Source organism: Lotus japonicus, chromosome 4 (genome assembly GCF_012489685.1).
Source record: "Lotus japonicus ecotype B-129 chromosome 4, LjGifu_v1.2".
NCBI lineage: Eukaryota > Viridiplantae > Streptophyta > Magnoliopsida > Fabales > Fabaceae > Lotus > Lotus japonicus.
The window spans coordinates 66,519,103-66,541,670 of record NC_080044.1 but is presented as its reverse complement, the minus strand read 5'-3'; the positions used below and the strand labels follow the sequence as shown (position 1 = coordinate 66,541,670).

The 22,568-nt window shown below is 36.1% G+C and overlaps 3 protein-coding genes across 3 annotated transcripts; 2 read left to right on the top strand and 1 right to left on the bottom strand.

The window, feature by feature from the left end:
- Nucleotides 1-4,072: 4,072 nt before the first annotated feature.
- On the top strand, nucleotides 4,073-6,426 carry LOC130711069 (WAT1-related protein At4g28040-like). Its single transcript, XM_057560524.1, has 7 exons — nucleotides 4,073-4,309; nucleotides 4,403-4,471; nucleotides 4,569-4,685; nucleotides 4,762-4,990; nucleotides 5,477-5,635; nucleotides 5,725-5,873; nucleotides 5,958-6,426. The coding sequence occupies exons 1-7, from the start codon at nucleotides 4,125-4,127 to the stop codon at nucleotides 6,154-6,156; spliced, it is 1,107 nt and encodes a 368-aa protein (XP_057416507.1). The 5' UTR covers nucleotides 4,073-4,124; the 3' UTR covers nucleotides 6,157-6,426.
- A 6,820-nt stretch (nucleotides 6,427-13,246) lies between these two features.
- Nucleotides 13,247-17,562, top strand: LOC130710066 (WAT1-related protein At4g28040-like). The gene is made up of 8 exons (XM_057559221.1): nucleotides 13,247-15,039; nucleotides 15,142-15,210; nucleotides 15,307-15,423; nucleotides 15,503-15,731; nucleotides 16,273-16,431; nucleotides 16,532-16,680; nucleotides 16,801-16,850; nucleotides 17,048-17,562. The coding sequence occupies exons 1-8, from the start codon at nucleotides 14,870-14,872 to the stop codon at nucleotides 17,194-17,196; spliced, it is 1,092 nt and encodes a 363-aa protein (XP_057415204.1). The 5' UTR covers nucleotides 13,247-14,869; the 3' UTR covers nucleotides 17,197-17,562.
- A 2,064-nt stretch (nucleotides 17,563-19,626) lies between these two features.
- LOC130711826 (tetraspanin-8-like) lies at nucleotides 19,627-22,139 on the bottom strand. Its single transcript, XM_057561586.1, has 2 exons — nucleotides 21,519-22,139; nucleotides 19,627-20,087 (listed from the first exon to the last, which is right to left on the bottom strand). The coding sequence occupies exons 1-2, from the start codon at nucleotides 22,023-22,025 to the stop codon at nucleotides 19,782-19,784; spliced, it is 813 nt and encodes a 270-aa protein (XP_057417569.1). The 5' UTR covers nucleotides 22,026-22,139; the 3' UTR covers nucleotides 19,627-19,781.
- Nucleotides 22,140-22,568: the final 429 nt, after the last annotated feature.

Sequence of the window (22,568 nt, the reverse complement as noted above, 5' to 3'; positions counted from 1 at the left end):
ATGCTAGTTTTTAATATATTTTTGCTTATAAAAAATATGAGGTAGTTGCATGTTATTCCCACCTCCCTCAAATCCAGTTCCACCTTTCCTTAATGTGTGAAAAGACTAAAATACCATTAAAGAAAAATAACATCCCAAAATCACCAACCTCCTCCTCCTCTTCTACTTCTACTTCGTCTTCTTCCTCTTCTCCTTCATCATCATCATCATCTTCTTCTCTTGCTGTTCCATCATCTTTTTCTTCAATTCTATCGCTCGTGCCCACTGCCGCACTCGACCATTGTGTCGTATGTCCCACCGTCGTATACTGAATAGTTCGTTTCTGCCATTAATCGTACTTTACAATGTGTAGGCTACTCACTTTAACGCACTTTAAAAGTGAGGTTTAAAAGTGAGTTACTTACGCACTTTAAAGTGAGAATGACCAAAATTATTTCCAAAAGTGTTTTCATACTATACTTATGTAAGGGAGGTGGAAGTAGATGTGAGGGGGTGAGAATAACAACTACTTAAATATGATGATTGAGGTAAGCAATGATCTCATGCTGATGCTGATAAAATTATATGTTAATATAAAACAAAATATCTTGCTTCAATTCTATATTTCAATTTGTTGTTTATCATGATTGAAAGAACTTTATTAGCTTAATCAAATCAAAGGACAATAATTTGGTAGGCTGAATTAATAACTAGTTCAAGTATAATTATAAAATTACTTAAAACTTGTTTGTCTCTTTGGTTCAAACATTTTACACCTGGCAAATCTGAATCAAACCATGGCATATTCATGGAAACCAGTGTAGAAGTGATTCAATTCTAATGGCAAATTCATTCATTTTCGTGCCATTGCCAAAACAATAGATCTTTTGTCGATATCTTTCTGACAACACCGCGGTCGCCACTCCCCACCTTCAATTATCTGACCCACCTATACATGGAGTTGTCACTGTGTTCACGCAGCTGCTACAGTGGGATGATCAATGAATTATTGTGGTTCACTTAAATTTTTGCATTGATACGTGTCAACTAAAATTAAAATTACAATAATATTTTTACTCAATGCAGAAATTATTGTGGTGGTGAATTTATATCCTATGTATAATCTTTTCTGTAGTAACTTCGCATTTCAAATTTTTTAGGAAGTACAATATATTAGTTATGAATGGGCAATAGATTATAGATCCCAACTTCCCAAGAACTGAACTCAGTTCTTTTCTCTTCAGGTAAAAGAGATGAACAACTGGTAATTAATGATTGTCTTTTGTTGACATTTCACATGAGACATACGTACATGCATGTTGTGCTTTTGAGCCTGACGCAATATTCAAAACCACATGCAAATGCAATTCGAGTTTGCCTTAAAATAATATTGATGACAACTCATCAAATCACCAGCGCTTCATGTTCAAGATATATATACAGCTTCAGCTTCCTTTCTTGCGTGTTTGGCTTTGCATCTCAGCTTGCTAGATTAATTTCACCATAATTAACAAATCTTTAAAATATGTGTTGTCGTTGTTAAAATTATCGAAGCATATTGGAGAAATGAAAATTTGTGACATAAGATGATAAGAAAAGAATTAAAACGAAAAAACGCCCACCCCTATCAATTAATTTCTTTTTTCTTTTTTCCTACTAATTTGATTATGTTATGCTAAAAACTGCCACCGCGTAAGAAAAAGACGCACACTGATAATGAAATATTAATAGTGGTTGTGAACTTGTGACTAACGGATAATTATATCTTCACACCTTTCTTTTGAGAAAGAGGTGTGGATAGGTGGAAAAAGAGAGAGATAGGAAGAAAGGAGAGAGAAAGTAAATATGTGATATGTGATTTGATTGATAAAAAAGATAAAAATAAAGAGAATGGAGGTGGAAAAGAAGTGAAGAGGTGTATATATCATAACTCGTGACTAACCGATCAACTTGAACCCTTGAGTAGATCTATCTGTTCATTTTCATGAGTCATGCCAATTATTTCGCAATTGTTCTCTAGCTAGCAGTGCCGTGGACATCCTATCTTCTTAGTGAAATGATTGCATTTTTAAACACCTGAATATTTTTTATATCCACGTATCTTTACTACATCAAATTTTTCCCTCCATATCTCTTTATATCATATTCATATGAGCCACATCTGATCAACAGTGATTGATTCAACTAATATACATTCATATATACTTAATTCTCCTTCATAATGTCTGAGTTCCAATCCTAAAGAGCAACTCCATCAAATTTCTTATAGTGTCATTTTGAAATTTTTAAACATTTTGTCTAAAATATTCAATAATTTATAGTAAATGTTGGGTCCTTGTGATACTTCCCATTGGTTGTTTTTTTAGCCCTTTTGGGTTGTTAGTTTTGTGTTGTTTGGATGTTCTGTTTGGTATCTTGTGTGGTGTTAGGTTTTTTATATTTCCAATTTGTTGGATCTTCTGATTGAGTGTTTAGAACTTGAGGCGGCTGTTCTAAAGAATTTGTACCTTTTTTCAACATATCGATCTTTTGCTTTTAAAAGATATTTAATTTGTTTAACTTCTTCCCTACTTGAGTAGGGTGTCCTTGAGATTTGCTCGTTTATCTATATATTTCGATTTTCTAAATTTTTTTTATTAACATTGTATTATTAGTTAAATTTAATTATTAATATATGTTTATATATAAAAATATAAATTTTCTTTATTTGATTATTTTTAATTTTTTTCTCAATTTATGATTGACCATTAATATTAACATTGTAAATATTTTTAATTAATACTTAATAAATTATTTATTTGTATAAAAAACTGAATATTTTATAAATAATAATTAATAGAATTATTTTTTTTGAAAATAGAAAATCAATTTAATGAAATATTTAATAGAATTAATAACATAAATATGTATAAATGATAAAAAATAGGTATATTTAACATATTTTCTATACATAAAAATAGTAATTTAAAAAAACCTCAAACTTGTGATCAATAATCATAATTAAAATAATATTAACATTAATTTTAATATATGATAAAATAAATTTTTATAATTAGTGGTTGATAAAAAATATTATAAATATTTTTATGTTAATGACAATTTTATTTTTTATTATTTTTATAATTATTATTAAATTTCTTTAAGTATGATTAATGATTAAATTTTTATAGTATTGACATTTAATTTTTAAATTTGTATAATCAATAATTAATATAAAAAATTATTAATAACTAATTAATATTGTATTAATGTATGAGTAAAGTTATATATATGTTGATCAATACAGACAGACCTATTTGGAATATAATCCATTTACATCTAATTCATAAATATCATTAATTTAATAAACTAATTCATATTGCCATAAAATTAAAAAATAATTAGTGTATATATATATATATTATAATATCTATAGGGTATTTTGGTAATTACACATTAAAAATCAATCAATTCTAATGAAAGTTTTTTTTTTTAACGTAATTCTAATGAAAGTTATTAAAACAAATCTTGCCTAAAAAATTTACTTTTATGATATATTTAAAAACTCGATTATGCTAACGCTCATCCAAACACACACTAAATTTACCAAACATTCTTCCTTTTCTTACTCTTATATAATTTTTTAAGTCTAGTGTGGTTTCTGTCCAACATTTCTTTGTCAGATTGCAACCCATGATACTTGGCAATATTCATCTAATTTTTCCTATGACATGTATGGCTCAAAACGACTCAGCATCGACATACGTTCTGTCCAGTTATCCCTGGCCCTTCCTTCCTTACTAGAAGCTTCTTCTTTTTTTAATGATCCCCAATCTCCGCACATCTCTGAAAAGAGACGAACTTCATCTTTGATACCACTCCACGATGTGTGTCTTTATCTTTATTTATTTTGTTTAAGCTTATGAAAATCACCCCATTAAATTATAACAACTCATGCTAATAATTATGTTTAAGATAATTAATTAGCAACTAGCGGCGAGATAAAGACAAAAAATAAAACATTTGAGCTGACACAGCTCAATGCTAGTAGGTAGCATTCACATCCACATTCATTCATTTCTAGTATTTATATAGACCAAGTATATCGAAGTGTTGCATATTCATTTCAATTTTCAAGTTTAGACAGCATCTAGAAAATCTCAAAAATGGGTGGTGTAGGTGTTGGTCATCTTCCTGTAATTGCCATGATAGGTTTACAATTTTATTATGCAATTCTTGCCATTCTCACAAGAGCTGCTCTGTTAGATGGATTGAGTCCCCCAATCTTTGTAGTGTACAGGCAAGGCATAGCCACTTTGGCACTCACACCCATCTTTTTTTCCTCTAAGAGGTATTTCTCTCTCTCTGAATCAGCGTATTTTCTTCATAATCAATTCTGATACCTAGAGCTTTCCCTCGAATTAATGTTTGCTTATGATTACAGGAGACAATCTTTGAAGAGTTCATTAAGATTCAGGAGCTACTCTTTGATGTTTGCCACCTCTCTTATTGGGTATATAGCTTATTTCCAAAATCACTTGCAATTTTATATATGCTGCTAAAAAAAATATTTGAAACTCACCCATTTTTTTCTTTTTTCCTACTTGTAGAGTTACAGCAAATCAGAACACATATTTTCAAGGTTTGTATTATGCATCTTCTACAGCAGCTACTGCAATGAGTAATCTCATACCCGCCTTAACTTTTGTTATTGCAGCAATTTTTGGGTAAGGGCTCTTATCCCCACTAAACATGCAGTTTGATTAATGTGAGAAATAATTCATTTTCTGTTTTTTGAATCAGATTTGAGAAAGTTGATCTGAGAAGCTTGAGATTCATGGCAAAGATATTAGGGACTGTTTGTTGTGTAGTTGGAGCATTAACCATGGCATTGCTGAAAGGACATAAGCTGTTAAACACAGAGTTCATTCCTTTTATTCATCTCACTGCATCTCGAGGTGACGATTGGCTGCTGGGTTGTTCTTTACTGTTAGCAAGTAGTGTTTTCTGGTCAAGTTGGATAATCATGCAGGTAAATAAAACCAGAACATTGGATTGTCTTTGTATAGGATTTTCATGTGAGTTTGGATCAGAGACACATTCACTGGTCCATCCGTCCATCAACTATATTTTTACTCTGCACGTGGAATTTACAATGCACTACTTATCCGCTAAAATTAATTTGCAAATGAATTGTTGTAATTTGTGAACCAAATCTTTCCTGTTATTCAGTAGACAAAATCAAATATGATGTCAAATTTTTTTTTTTCACACATTACTTTAGCCTACTTGTGCAAGTTCCCCCATCCACGTCTTACTCTTCCATCACATTTCTACTAATTTTCTATTTCAATTTTTTTTTCCTAACACATCATCGCTCAACTTCAAGTTTGGTCCATATCTTTCTGTTCTATTTCTATCTATCTCTGGGTGTGGATGCATTCGGGGGTGTCAATTATTTTTTTTCCAACACTTATTTCATCAATCAATAGAGATCTGATGAATTGAACTTCAACAGGTACCAATTTCTTCATCCTGCCCAGACCATTTATTATCAACCTTCTGCATGTGTTTCTTTGCAACAATACAGTCAGCCCTATTTGCATTGTTCTATGGGGAGAATTTTCAAGCATGGATGTTACATTCACCTCTTGAAATTTCATGCTGTTTATATGGAGTAAGTCACAACTCACAAGCAACTAGTAATGGTTAATTTGTTGCATTTACAATAATACTGATTATCAAATGGTAATTTTTGTGAAATAGGGAATTGGAATTGCTGTGAGCTTCTTCATTCAATCCTGGTGCATCTCAATAAGTGGTCCATTGTACTGTGCAATGTTCAATCCTTTATCTACAGTTCTCACAGCTTTCATAGCTGCTACATTCCTACAGGAAGAGCTATACATTGGAAGGTAATAAGCTTCAATTTTACAAATTAGACTTTATTAAGATTGATTTTACTTAAGTCTAATCTTAACTATCTTTCAATTCTTCAGTTTGGTGGGGGCTGTTGGAGTCATCACTGGTTTATATATTGTGCTGTGGGGTAAAGCCAAAGAATTTGAAGAGATTAAACAAGAGGTGCTACAATCAAACATGCAGGGTGATGAGATAAGTAGCCAGGTAGATTTGGAAGAACCTCTTCTTCTGCCAGAGAAGTCAGAACATGTAGACAAGAGCAAGATGGAGCCATGATGTGACATAAACAATCATAGTTTTGGTGAAACTTGACCATTTCAGAATTTAAGAGACTTAAACATGAACAAATGACAGCTTAAAGATGATTAATTTCCTTCACCAAAATTTCTAATGAAGTGAACCTAAAAGTAAATTCAAGATCATGACCTGAAAAATGGTAATTAAGAAAAAGTGATAATATGTCTTGGGGAAAAAATTAAGATTTGATTTGATTTATCTCCATCCATTTTTTGTGTGAATGTGAACTTCCATCCAATTTTGGGAAAATGACTTATCTCAATCTACCCCTTTACTTCCTTTGCTCTTTTTATGCATTAAAATGATGCACTTTCAGTTTTCAACTTTACAAACGTCAAAACAAGCAAACACTAAACAATCTATGAGTTACATCCATTTCTTTCCCTCAAATTTTGTTACCAAGCAATCGATTCTTCCACAATGAGACGTGAGGAATGCCACAGAAAGAATGTGGTGTAGGTGCTAAAGGGTATTACATTTCACAAGCACATTATTTTTCCCTCAATCTCTTCCTGTTGCATATACTCTCATTGTTTTCTTTATCGAAAAAGATAGTGGAACGCAAAATAGTATGAACACAAAAAAAACTCTACTTTTGTGGCTGATTTTAAGTACCACAAAAATGAGATTTTTTTTCCCTTTAAAATTGTCCACTTTAGAGGGTTCTTTTTTTTTTGTCGTACGGTACCCCAAATACTGCTGTTTCTATATTTAAGACTTTTTGGTACGTCTTATTATGCATGATGGTTCAAATTGTTAGAACCAGAAGGTTCTCTAGAGAGAGAGAGAGAAAAAACTAGAAAGAGATAAGTCTTGAGAGAAAAATGATTAATTGTTTATTAATTGCTCTCACAAACTCAGTTACATTGTGTACTATATATAGCACTCATTAACTATACACTAGTTAATCCTCCTGAGCCTAACTAACTATATGAATTACACTTGCTTCAACACACCTCCCTAATTCATACTAGCTAAACTAACAATTCCAAGCTGCACCTTCAGCTTTACAAAAGTGTCCCTCTTCAAGGGCTTTGTGAGTATATCTGCAAGTTGTTCCTCAGACTTGCAAAACTCTAACTTCAAGTTCTTCTTGTCTACTTGATCTCTCAGAAAATGATACCTGGTCTCAATGTGTTTACTACGACCATGAGACACAGGGTTCTTGGCTAGATTGATTGCTGACTTATTGTCCACTAGCAGTAGCATAGGATCTTCAGTGTGCATTCCCATTTCCTTGAGCAATGACTGCAACCATAAAGCTTGACATCCACCCATGCAAGCTGCTATGTACTCAGCTTCACATGATGACAAGGCTACAACTTGTTGCTTCTTTGAACTCCAACTCACTGATGCATCCCCATATCTGAACAAATAACCAGTGGTGCTTTTTCTATCACTTTTATCCCCACATCAGTCAGCATCTGTGTAGCCATACACAACTTTTAACTCCTTATTCTTCTCAGCTGGGAACAAAATCCCATGATCCATGGTTCCCTTCAAGTATCTAAGCAACCTCTTTACTGCCAGCATATGAGAATGTTTAGGATCCTCCATGAATCTGCTGACTAAGCCAACACCATAGGCTATGTCAGGCCTGGAGTTGCAAATGTACCTCAGAGAGCCTATCATCTGCCTGTAGAGAGTTGAATCAACAGCTTGATCTTCAGGGACTCCTGTGCTCAACAAATTTCCAGTTTCAACAGGAGTTGAAGCCGGATTACATTCAAGCATATTGAACCTTCTAAGTACATCAGTAATGTACTTTTTCTGATGCATTAGAATCCCATCATCACTTCTGAAAAACTCAATCCCTAAGAAATATGAAAGGGACCCCAAATCTGACATTTCAAACTCCAATTTCAATTTTCCTTTGAAATCCTCAATCTCATCATCCTTGCTGCCAGTTATCAGTAGGTCATCTACATATAGGCATATGATCATCAAAGAATCCAGGGAGTTACCTTTAATGTAGATACCATGCTCACTTTTGCATCTATGAAATCCAAGCTGCAAGAGAAAGCCATCTATCCTCTTGTTCCAAGCTCTGGGAGCTTGCTTTAATCCATAGAGTGCCTTATGCAATCTGTACACCTTCTTTTCTTGGTTAGAAACTTCAAATCCAGGTGGCTGAGATACAAACACTTCCTCATCCAGTGGACCATTCAAGAATGCAGATTTAACGTCCATCTGGTATAGAGACCATTTCTGAGAACTTGCAATTGCAATAACTAGCCTTACTGTCTCTATCCTTGCCACAGGAGCAAAAACCTCATCAAAATCCAGCCCTGGTCTTTGCAAGAAACCTTTGGCCACTAGCCTGGCTTTGTACTTAGCCACTGTCCCATCTGGCTTCAATTTCACTTTATAAACCCACTTTACTGAGATAGCTTTCTTCCCAGTGGGTAATGAAGTGAGTTCCCATGTGCCATTCTTCTCAATGGATCTGATTTCCTCCTTCATAGCTTCAATCCAGTGAGGTTCCTTAGCTGCCTTCTCAAAAGTCACTGGTTCCATTTCAGCTAAGAGAGCCATGTGCACAAAATCACCTTCAGATGTGATTGTGGAATCAGGGAACACCTCATAATCCCTCAATCTAGCTGGAAATTGTCTTTCCCTTTGAGGTCTCTGAGTTACAGTAGTAGTGGCATTACCTTCACCACTTGTAATTTCCTGACCACTGTCAAAGTCTAGATAAGAGACTTTCCTTGAAGCTGTTGTATCTGAGCTCCAATCCCATTGTTGAGACTCATCAAACCTCAAGTCTCTACTAAATGAACTGCTACCAGTTGCAGGGTCAAACACCTTATAAGCACCTGTTGAATGATATCCTAGGAGAATCAATCCTTCACCCTTATCATCCAACTTCTTCCTCTTATTATCAGGGACATGCTTATAGCAAATTGAGCCAAACACCCTAAAGTGCTTCACACTTGGCTTGTTTCCTGACCATGCCTCCTCTGGTGTCATGTTCTTCAGCCTTTTTGTACTGCACCTGTTCAGAATGTAGGCTGCAGTAGCCACTGCTTCACCCCAAAACTTCTTGGGAAGCTTTTTAGTCTTCAGCATACTCCTAGCCATATTGAGAATGGTTCTGTTGACTCTTTCAGCAGTTCCATTATGCTGAGGAGTGTATGGGGCAATCACCTCATGTGTGATGCCTTCCTTTTCACAGAAATCAGAAAACTCATGTGAAACATACTCCCCTCCTCCATCACTTCTCAGCAGCTTCAGCTTCTCACCACATTGTTTCTCAACAAGTCTCTTGAAGCTTCTGAATTTTCCAAAGACTTCACTCTTTTTCTGAATGAGATACACCCATAACTTCCTTGTGAAATCATCCTTGAAAGTCACAAAGTATCTATTCCCTCCAATAGATTGAACCTCAAAAGGTCCACACACATCACTATATACAACTTCTAATGGTTTAGTAGTTCTAGTTGGTATATGTGAAACAAAAGAGTTTCTGGACTGCTTACTTGTCATGCATTCATCACACAATTCAGTTGGTGATTTGATGTGAGGTAGTCCAGTCACCAATCCTTCCTTGCTCATCTGTTCCAAGCTCCTGAAGTTGAGGTGACCCAATCTGTGATGCCACTTCCATGATTCATCAGCCACTGCCTCCAAACATTTGTGATCTTTGATGTGAAGGGGAACCTTGAATGTCTTGTTCTGTGAGAGTGGTGCTTTGAGAATCAGAACCCGCTTCTTGTTGAAAACCTTTAGCATTCTGTCCTCTAACCTCATCCTGTACCCTTTGTCAAGTAGCTGGCCTAGGCTGAGAAGATTGTTCTTCATCTTAGGCACATACAAGACATTTGCAATGTAGGAAGTTTTTCCATTCTGCCTCTGGAACATCACCCTCCCAATTCCTTCTGCACGAATGAAGCTATCATCCGCAAATTTCACCCTTGTCTTCACAGAATCATCGATGGATACAAACCACTCCTTGTGCCCAGTCATATGATTGGAGCACCCTGTGTCAAGATACCAGTTGTTGGAAGCATTCTGGTCATTCTTGGTAGTCACCATTAGCACCTTGCTCTCAGATTCTTCAGTGTTCAAATCTGGATTTTCACACCTTGCTAACAACAGAACCTCATCAGAATCTGAATCATCATCTTTGGCTAATCTGGCTTCCTCTTCCTTGCCTCGGGTAGCCTTCTTTTGCTTGCATTCTGAAGCAAAATGCCCCCAATTTCTGCATTTGAAACACTGGATCTTGCTCTTATCCTTCTTCTGTTTCCCATTGTTCTGGTTTCCACCTTTCTTGGCATGACTTGAATCAGAATTTGACTTCTGAGATCTTTGCTCTTGTGAGCTTGATCCTCCACCATCATTCCTCTTATCCCCAGTCCATTTTCCCTTGTCTTTCTTCTTATCATTCTGCCCAGAATTATTTTTTTCCTCTCCATTGAGCACTCAAAGCTTGTTCAGATTCCCTATCACCTGATCTCTCCTTGAATCTTTGTTCATGTGCCTCTAAGGATCCTTGTAACTCATCGATCTTGAGAGTTTCAGTGTCCTTAGATTCCTCTATTGCTACCACTACATGATCAAATTTGGGAGTAAGGGTTCTGAGTACCTTTTCAACAATTCCTTGATCTGGCATGCTCTCACCATAGGTCTTCATTTGGTTGGTCAAGCTTCTGATTCTGGTGAAGTATTCTGCAATAGATTCTTGCTCCTCCATCTGAAGCAGTTCATATTGCCTCCTCATCGTCTGGAGTCTAACTTTCTTCACCTTTGCCAACCCAGAATGACTTTTCTCCAATATCTCCCATGCTTCTTTTGAAGATTTTGCCTTTGAGATCTTCTCAAAATTTGCAGCATCAACGCACTGATGAATCAAGAAAGTTGCCTTGCAATCCTTCTTCTTGGCTTCACTGTGTGCAGATTTCTGGGTTTCAGAAGAAGATTCAGTGATTTTTTCAAACCCAGATTCAACAACCTCAAGGCACTCTTGGAATCCGAAAATTGCTTTCATCTGGACACTCCAATGCTCATAATTCTTCCCATCGAGAGTAGGAAGATTCATCGGAAGCGAATTCGATCTTGACATTGCCCTCTGTTCTTCGATTCTTCTTGAATTCTCTTCAATTCTCTCAACCCGATGATCTCTGCCTTGAGCTCCGCCACTGGAACTCCTTGCGCCGCCGCAGCACCACCTTGCACCGCCCTGGGCACCACCACAGGCTCCTGATTGATGAGCTCTTGATACCACTGTTAGAACCAGAAGGTTCTCTAGAGAGAGAGAGAGAGAGAAAACTAGAAAGAGATAAGTCTTGAGAGAAAAATGATTAATTGTTTATTAATTGCTCTCACAAACTCAGTTACATTGTGTACTATATATAGCACTCATTAACTATACACTAGTTAATCCTCCTGAGCCTAACTAACTATATGAATTACACTTGCTTCAACACAAATTTATATAATACATTATAAATTTGTTCATTGTCAAGTGCTAACATTGTATTGTATATGCTTATTCATCGATTCACTCTTATACATTAAAATGATAGATTATTTAATCCACCCTATAGATAATAGATAAAATCAGATAAAAGTATGATGTATAAGCTACTTGAAAATATTGAATCTACCACCGCCACCACTACCCTCCACCTTCGCCACCATCTCCACCGACATCACTAACAACCACCGTCACTGCCGCCATCACTAATGCCACTGCCACCACAGCCGCCACCACCACTGTCTCTACCACCACCATCAGCAGCATCACCTTCCAATACCGCCACCGCCACCAGTCGATCTGTCACTGTCGTCACCACTCACCATCACCCTACAACACTTCCATCACCACAATATTGTCCACCACTACCACCTACCACCTCCACACCACCACAATCGCCATCGCCGCTACCACTACTTACAAACGCGACCCACCACCATTGTCACCACGACCACTGCCGCCCTTCATCGCCGTCACTACTCAGCATCACCATTGTCACCTCTACCGCCACACCATCCATCACCCGCCACCACTACCGTTGTCGCAACCACCATCGCCACTACCCATCATTACCCACTAACACTATCCTCATTTTTATATTATATATCAGTATTCAATATTTCATGAAACATAGAATGCATATTAACTTAAATGACGTGAAAAGTTGTACAGCGTATGACCAAACGTTGTATAATATTAAATTTTTATCAGACTCTATCCTAGCAAGGCTGATACTATCAGGTTTTATATTATACTACATATCAAATGAGCCATTAGTCTTTTTTTTCATTAATGTTTGCTTGACACAGCTCAAATATTGTTGTAGACACCTAGAGTGAGATAGAAAAATAAGAGAAATAAATGATTGGACTGGAGTGGTAGATCTCGTTGTTAGGAATTTTTCAAGTGTAAATAAGAAGTAAAATAAAAAAAGTCCTACATTGAGTAAAAGTGAGAGTGTTAAATAGTATATAAGTGAAATGACTCATACACCCAGTGCTTTAAGATTTTGAGCAAAAGATGTGGCGTCCTTCACTAATGTGGTTCACTCCTTGCCCAATGTCGATATAAAATATATCCATGTCTGTACCCCTCTCATGTTATAACAAGGTATACTCCCTCACGTAATAACACTCATCAATTGGCGACCGATCTTAGGGTAACATATTGAGTGACGGATCTAGAAATTTTGAGACATGGGGCAATATACACATGTAATTTTGTAACATTAAAAATATTACATATTGCTATTAAAAAAGTGTGAATTAAAGTGCATCATAATTGTTCCTTACAAATTTTCATATTTTGGAGGATATGCACAATTTTTTTATTCTCAACACTATTAAATATTTACCTTTCATATTATATAAGTAACTAAACAATCATATTTAATCATTAATTTCTCAAATGATTTTACATTGATTCTTAATAGTATTCATAGCCCGCTATAAGAAAACTATGTTTGTTAGAGATAATTTTGAAAGGAAGAGTTAGGGTGGGAAAGTTAGAGGAGTTAGAGAGGCGACGTCAACCTTGTTTCGTAGGAGGGAGGGAGGGAGGGAGGGAGGGAGAGAGAGAGAGAGAGAGAGGGGGGAGGAGATAAAAACATGTGCTTACAATCTTTATGTGGTCTCATCAATTTGAAGAGAAAGTTGAAGCATGTAATTTTGTACTTATTTTCTCATTTTATCTCTTCACAATCAGCATACTTATTTATTAAATATGTTTATATTTACTAAGTAACCTTTTCTATTTCTATTCTGCCAACGAAATAGAAGAAGAGAAAAAATACATACCTCAAGCTTTGGCCCCCGTTCCTCCTTTTCTATTCCTTGGTAAGCGGGCCATGGGAGCATGAGAGGGGGGGTGTATCAGCTTTTGACTGATAGAAAGTGGTACGACTTTATACTTGAATACGGGGAAACGAACCTCAATAAAACAGAAAGAGAACCCAGGAGGGAAGTGAGACCGTTCATTATCTTCTCTTCTCTTTTACTATTATACCAAATAAATTATAAAATCTCTTTTTATTTCACAACTTTCTTTACTCATTTTCGCTCTTCTCTCTTTTTCTCTAAACCAAAAAAAGTATATGAGTTTGGTTGTATGGGGGCACTCCTAACTTTGTGAAGCAATGTAAGACACATTATTCTAATACTATGTATATCATTGGTGTAATATTTTAAAAAGTTAGTGGGGGCAGCTTCCCCTAATCTAATCTTATAGGTGAATCCTTATTGGATCTATTTTTCATGTACTTTAGATTATGACTAATATTTAGAAGCATTTTTACGGTTGAACGAGTTAAAGATATAAACCCTACACCATGACATTTGCAGTTATGTGGTGATGAGTAGTTACATGGTAGTTTTAGAGTTTCAAATGAATATACGTAAGGCTGGCCAAAGAAGGAGGGATGTTCACTTCAATGAAACAAGCTAAATTTAGATTTTTCTCTTTGGCATTCTGAATTTGGTCATCTTTGGTTGACTTCGTGAACACAAATGTGATGAGAAAAGAAAAATAAAGAAACAATGGAAAATGTCATTATCTTAATAATTCATAAATCAAATCGGGAGTAGGAGCTGTATTTTATATTTTTTATGTTTACAGTCCTTGAACGTGTATATATCTAAATCATTTTTCTTTTTCATATTGCAACCAATCATGTAGGCAATATATATCCACCTGACATTTCATTTGGTGGACTTTTTTCAATAATCATTCATTTACATTTCAACCTCACCTATCTCTATTAAATGAGAGATAAAAAGGAAAAGAGATATAAATAAAAGATACTCCAATCGCGGCCGGAAAGAAAATAAGAAAGAGTTAGAAAGAAGAAGTAAGTAGAAATGAGATGAAAAAGAAAATACAATGTGAATAAATTAAATTTTTTTTATGATCCCCAATCAGCGCACTACTTTGAAATGAGACGAACTTTATATTTGATACCTCTCTACGATGTGTCTGTATCTTTGTTTATTTTGTTAATCTAACTCACCCCATTAATGTTATAACCCATGCTAATAATGTTTAACATAATTAAATACTAAAATAGCCACCTTTGAGCCAACACGCTCAATGTGAATGTAGCATTCACATCCACACTATTCATTTTAAGTATTTATATATATATATCAAGTGTCTCATAGTGTTTGCATATTCATTTCAATTTTCAAGTTTAGACAAACATCACAAAAATCTCAAAAAATGGGTTATCTTCCTTTAATTGCCATGATAGGTTTACAATGTTATTATGCAATTCTTGCCATCCTCACAAGAGCAGCTATGTTTGATGGATTGAGTCCACCAATCTTTGTAGTCTACAGGCACGGCATAGCCACTTTGGCACTCACACCTATCTTCTTTTCCTCTAAGAGGTAGAGTACTTTTCCGCATCAGCTTATTTTTCTTCAGAATCAATTTTGACATTTAGAGCTAATTAATTCCGGCTAGAATTAATGTTTGCTTTTGATTTACAGGAGACAATCTTTAAAGAGTTCACTAACATTAAAGAGCTACTCTTGGATGTTTGTCACCTCTCTTATTGGGTATAGCTTAATTTCCAAAATCACTTGCAGATTTTTATATATGCTGCTAAAAAATTAATTGAAACTTAACCAATTTTTTATTTTTCCTACTTGTAGAGCTACAGCAAATCAGAATGCATATTTTAAAGGTTTGTATTATGCATCTTCTACAGCAGCTACTGCAATGACTAATCTCTTACCGGCATTAACTTTTCTCATTGCAACAATTTTTGGGTAATGGCTCTTTTTATCTCAACTCAATATGCAGTTTGCTTAATAAGAGGAATAACATTTCTCTGTTTATTTTAATCAGATTTGAGAAAGTTGATCTGAGAAGCTTGAGATTCATCGCCAAGATATTAGGGACTGTTTGTTGCGTGGTTGGAGCATTAACCATGGCATTGCTGAAAGGACATAAGCTGCTAAACACAGAGTTCATTCCTTTTATTCATCTCACTGCATCTCGAGGTGACGATTGGCTCCTGGGGTGTCTTTTGCTGTTAGCAAGTAGCTTCTTTTGGTCAAGTTGGATGATCATGCAGGTAAACAAAACCAGAACATTGGATTATCTTAGTACTGAGTTTTGAAGTGAGTTTAGAGCACATACACATTCAATGTCTTGAAGTTTTATCTAAAAATATGATGGGCAATTCTACCGTGATCTTTGTGAAAATCTGGTCTACATGTTTTTACTACTATAGTATTAATATTCACAATGTGATTAGATTAATTTGCAGAGAAACCTTCTAACTAGTGAATCAGATTTTTCCTTGTTCCCCATTTACAAAACAAAATATGATATCAATTTTTTCTTGTATATGTTACTTTGGCCAATTGGTACAAGTTCTCCCCCTCTGCACTCCCAAGTCTTCCTTCAATTACTTGGGTTACAATTCATTCAGAATTCGGTTGCTCTTCCATCTCGTTTCCACTCAATTTCTATTTCTTTCTCTCTCTTTTTTCCTAATATCACCATCATATCTATTTTTATCTCTCTCAGTGTGCATGGATTTGGGGTTTCCACCAATTTTTTTGTCACACTTAACTGTCCGTCAATAGAGATCTGATTTAAGTTTTTAACAGGTACCAACTTCTTCATTCTGCCCAGACCATTTATTGTCAACCTTCGGTATGTGTTTCTTTGCAACAATACAGTCCGCCATATTTGCATTGCTCTCTGGGGAGAATCTTCAAGCATGGATGTTACCTTCACCTCTTCAAATTTCATGCTGTTTATATGGAGTAAGCCACATGCCCCACAACAACAATTCAATTAATTCTTTTCATAAACTATAATACTGATACTGTTAGCAATAACTGGTAATTAATTTTGATGAAATAGGGAATTGGAATTGCTGTTAGCTTCTTCATTCAATCCTGGTGCATCTCAATAAGAGGTCCCTTGTACTGTGCAATGTTCAGCCCTTTAGCAACTGTCATCACAGCTTTGATAACTGCTACATTCCTACAGGAAGAGCTATATGTTGGAAGGTAATACAATATAGTAATAACTTTCTCCCCTTTTGTTAATTATAAATAATTGACATTATAATGATATGCAAATTAAGATTGATTTCACTTAAGACTAATCTTAACTATCTTTCATTTCAGTTTGGTAGGGGCTGTTGGAGTCATCACTGGTTTATATATTGTGCTGTGGGGTAACACAATAATGTTATCTTCACACCTCTCTTTAAGGTGGAGAGAGGTGGAATGAAGAGAGAGATAGGAAGAAAAGAAAAAGTAAGAGAGAGAAAGTATTAGATATGATAGATAATAAGAGGAGAGAGATAGAAATAAAAAGAGGTGGAAATGAAGTGTTTCAAAAATGAGGTGTGTATATATCATTACTCGTGAGGTAAAGCCAAAGAGTTTGATGAGATTAAACAAGAGGTGCTACCGTCAAACATGCAGGGTGATGAGATAAGTAGCAGGGTAGATTTGGAAGAACCTCTTCTTCTACCAGAGAAGTCAGAACATGTAGACAAGAACAAGATGGAGCCCTGATGTGACTAAAACATGATGATGGTTTTGGTGAAACTTGATCACTTCAGAATTGAAGAAACCAAAACAGGACCAGGTGGAAGTTTCTTGGGTTTTGTTTGGAGCTTGGGTTTCTTTAGGGGCTTCTTGGGGCTTGTGAGGGCTTTTAGGTGGTTTTGTATAGGGTTTTTTCTTTCCTTGCTGCACTGGGTTGGTTGTTATTCGGTTTGGCGTTCTTTCTTGTGTTTGATGACTTTTATTTCTTTGGAGGAGAGTGTATATCCTGCCCATTTCCTCATCAATACAGATATTGCTTTAGAAAAAAAAAATGATTAATTTCCCTCACCAAAATTTCTAATGAAGAGAACCAAAAAGTAAATTCAAGATAATGGCCTGAAAAATGGTAATTAAGAAAAAAATGATAATATCTCTTAAGAAAAAAATTAAGATTTGATTTCATTTATCTCCATCCATTTTGTTTTGGGTGAATGTGAATTTCCATCATGTTGGGGGAGACAGAGGAACCCATGAGCCGAGGAGCAAGACAACAAGAGATATCGACGCCACATCTTAACTCAAAACCTTAAGGCATTAGGTTTATGAGTCACCTCTCTTATAAAGTCTTCTCCTCACCCAATTTAACCAATGTGAGACTCCAACTCCGCACTTGAATTCTCAACAATCTCCCCTTCAAGTGCGAGTAACCTCCACATTATCATGGCCCTCCTCCGCGGAAGCATATCCACCCTTGTACCACCGTTCGCTGCTCAACGAAACTCGCCGCCGAGCCACACTACTAGGAAGACTTTCGACACAAGGAGTCGTTACCAAGGCTACACCAACCATCAGCTCTGATACCACTTATTGAGGGAGACAGGAGAGCCCATGGGCCGAGGAGCAAGACAATAAGACATATCGACACCACATCTTAACCCAAAACCTTAAGGCATTAGGTTTATGGGTCACCTCTCTTATAAAGTCTTCTCTCAACCAATTTAACCAATGTGGGACTCCAACTCCGCACTTGAATTCTCAACACATCCAATTTTGGGAAAATGACTTATCTCAATCTATTCCTATACTTCCTTTGGTTTTTTTCTGCATTAAAATGATGGAACGCTGATCCGAGCAGATGATAAAGGGGGGAGAGTGTGCCTAGAGTTGGAGGGGGGAAGCTCTTGGACCAGACACCGTGGATAAGCCCGGGAGGGGTCCCTGCAAAGGCTCTTGATGCCTAAGTTAGCAGAGGAACCATTCTTGAGGTGAACCGGATCTTATCCCCAACTGATGCCAACCTGGCCTAGCTCGTTGGTGCGCACGGTTTGGTCGCGCCATATCGATCTGACTAGGCTCTCGGTCCGAAGTTGGTTGTGACCGGTTCTAGGGAGGTCAGTCTTGGCACCTCCCGGAACAGTAGTCCCCTAACTCTGGCCCACAAGGGTTGTTGGAGCTACAGGTGTGAACCAATTGTCTCTGGTGATGGTCGTGGCGCTTCCCTGAACAACAAGCGTCAACATAAGCAAACACTTACCAATCTATATATGAGTTACATCCATTTCTTTCCATCCAATTTTGTTACCAAGCAACACTTCCACTCGCACTAGTATATGTTTGGTTTTACGTTGCTCAAACATTTCTAATCCTCTACTCATTCACAGAAGCATTTATAGCCCACAACGGTTGTGGGGCTGGATGTTTGTTGGCAACACAGTTTTAGGGGCAAATTGAGTTTTTTTCCTGATCTAAGCTTGTTTTGAGCCTTTTTGTATTTTATTTTGCAAACCTTTTTTTTATTTTAAAAGTTTGTGTAAATCTCTGTTTATAAATTACGCAAACCTCTGCTAAATTTTCCTGAAGTTTCAGAAATATCCTCTTATCTGCTTACTATGTTTAAGCAAAATTTAAGATTACAATAAAATAAATTCAAGAGATTTGAGAAATAAAAAGATTATACTGCACTCTCGTGTGCTCTAATAATATTTATAACTTCCAATAAGTTAAAAGTAACAACATGCTTTTTAACAGAAACAGAAAACGAAAATGACCAATAGACAATTTCATTCCTAAATCTAGCTGAAATTTGAAAATTAGTGGTTAAGGGATAAGAACAAGAACGGATAGATGGAGCAAACTCAGCAATCGCAATGAGTGTATAGAAGTTAAGAGAAATCAAACTCAGAGACTTGACATTAAGGCTGGACCATGTTTGAAGTTTCATTCACAAGCTCATAACAGATGATTTCCTTATCCAAAAGATGGGTCAATCAATGAGCTCAGTTTAGGTCCTCACGCATCAATAATTCAATTCAATAGTGTTACTATTGAAACTGATAATGACATGGTCTTTCAGCACTAACATATAGCTTCAACCAAACTGATAGTGACAATATATAAGATGTAGGGACAGAAGGAAATGCAGTATGCCCAACCAAAGTAATATCTAAGAACAGTTGGTACTAGAAAACTGCAATATAAAATTGTGAAATTTACATAGCAAACTGTACTGAAAAAGCAGTATAAAGTTCAGCACATATAGAACCCATTAAGAAAATTATCCAACATATAAACCAAATGATCTAACTCATCTACATGCTAAGATCATTATCAACCTAGTTATATCTCTTCCAATTTGAATTGTCCCTCCTGCTGTTCCTGAATGCACAGCAACCGACAGAGTACACGATAATGAGGAAGATGAGGAATATGATGTTCACAACAGCCACCTTCTTCCAATCAGTCTTGATGTTCTGCAATAAACCAGCCTTGCAAGATTGGCAATTGAAGCACAGAATGGTTTGATCGTTATTCCAAGCATCACAGTCAGTGTTAGTATAAGTAGCATTTGCTGGCTTCGTCCAGGTAGTTGGATTTTCATAGGTGAAATTACAATCATCTGAAGGCTTACAGCATCCAGACTGCAGAAAACATCCAAAAAGGATAATAGTCAGATAACAAAATTGAAGCTGGGCCACTCAGCCACTCAGCTGCAGTGCAATTTGGAAACAGATATTTTGAGCATGTCTAGAAATTCTTCTACAATTAGCTCTAAATCAGAAGGTAAAAAGCTTGTGAGTAGCTTCAGGTTTCAGAATTGATTTGGAGAAAAAAAAAACATGATCCAAACATACTAATGGAGTAAATAGTATCAAACATTCTAAATCAACGAAATCACACCAGTTTTAGAATGAGGTAACAAAGCAGTAAAATAGAACTAAATGTAGACCCTCTGCCCTGCCATAGGAACAGAGCCACACAAAAATGAAGTTGTAGGCACTGAATAAATGCATTTTTGGATACACGGTGGAAATTCATGGTGAAGGCAAGATCAAGGTGCACAGCCACAAAAGCTAAGTAGCTTTAGTACACTGATTTTGGCTGACTGCTATTTTCCCCATGTATCCAAATATGCACTAACTTAAGAGGGGCAGCAGAAGAAACCGTAGAACTTAAACCTAGAGAAAATAAGTGATTAACATGAAATAACCAATCACCATAAATATTTGTGTATCACAGAAAGTAATTCAATCATAAGATATCCATTAAATTAAGCAGTCACAAGAACATGCACTCATTTATGTGAAGCATCATTTTCTATCCTTTAAATTGGCTAAAGAAATTCATCCCTGCCCTAATGCTACATGGAATGGAACCATAGATTATTTTATTTTTATTGGCAACAGAAGTGCTCACTAAAAAAAGGGGATTCAAGAGCTAAAAAGTGATGAACTTTAAGCCCACTAACAACACTCTTAAGCATCCATGTTGCTCCAGGACCCTTTTAAACAAACTAACAAAAAGAACCCCTAAAAGTGCCGACAAAAAATGCATTGGAAATCAGAAAATCACATAAGAGCACACAGCCTTTTTCAGATGAGAACCAATCCAAGTTTAAAAAACCACCTTTCAAAAAGAAGCTTTGACTACTCATCAAAAGTAACAATATCTCACAAAGCACGTTAACTTTTTGCATGATAATTATGTAGCTAGTTTTCTTTTCTTCTTAAATAGTATTAAACACACAGAAATTTCATGTTCATTGTCACCCAAAAAAATTCAGCTAATATTGATCACATTTCCAGAAACCTTTCTGAATTGAAGATCACTCATTACCTAAAGCTTTGTTTCAATTTCAAGTAAAACAGAAGAACAACCCTTCACGCAACAAATAAACAAATCAAAGTTTCCAATAATTCAAAACAGAAAAAACTCAAACTCAAAATTTCAATCACACACGCAACGAAAGCACCAAATTCACACCCCAAAATTCCAATCACACACGCAACGAAGCTCAAATTTTGATCACAACCCAGAAGATAAATCAAGGTCAAAAAAGAAACCCCCCTAACCTGAAGCGCAGACAAGTTCTCAGTATAGAACTTATCAACAGTATCATTGAGAAACTTCGATTTGAAATCAGAGCAAACTTTCCCAGACTGCAAACAGCTCCTGATCCTATTCCAGTTGTTATCATTGTTAACCCTCTTCTGCAACCAATCAGAGTACCCTCCAAGCCGATACTCCTTATACCCCTTATTCGACAACGCTTCCCCTGCACCTTTATTGGTGACAACAAACGCGAAGATGGTGAATGCGAAGAGGAGAACGATGAGGACGAACATCACGAGGAGGTAAACCCAGAGCAGCCATGAAACGCGGCAACACGCGCCGATTAGGCCGGCGAGTGAGACGATGAGAAGGAAAACGCCGAGAGCAATGACGGGTTTCTCCAGCCACCGTTCGCATTCGGTGTTTGCTTGTTTGCTCAGCCAGACTCCGGCGATGAGAATGGGGATTGAGAGGACGAGGGTGAGTAGGTTCAGAATTCCGATCACGCTGTTGCTGAACTTCACCATGATGAAAATCGATTGAATGTGAAAATCGATTATAGAATGAAGAGAAGTAGTGAGAGAAGAGAGGTGAAGGGTTTTAATATAAGGCTTTGTTTGTTTTGACAGCAAACGAGTTGTTAATTAACACGCTACGCTATTTCCTATTTGGCCAAACACGTTTGAAGTTAATGAAACGCGTTTTTTTAACTTAATGTTGTCACTATCCTTCTTCCTTCTTTCACAGCTTTTTTAAATTTGGGAGATTGCATGGTTTATTTGGAAATATGTTACACATTCTGTTTAGTGAGAGTTTGGGGAAAAAACAACTTTTATCCTAATATTGTAATTTTGTTGTTAAATGCTATCTTAATTTCTACCCAAACATGTACTACCATACAATCTTTGTTTAAAATTAAGAGTAAGAACGGATCATCATCCAATAATGAAATTTAATACATTATTGATTATAAAAAAATCCAATAATGAAATAAATGCATCTTTGATTTGATTGGTGGACTAGTTTTCATTTTAACGAAATTTAAATTTCTATTAAAGTCACTGTAGATC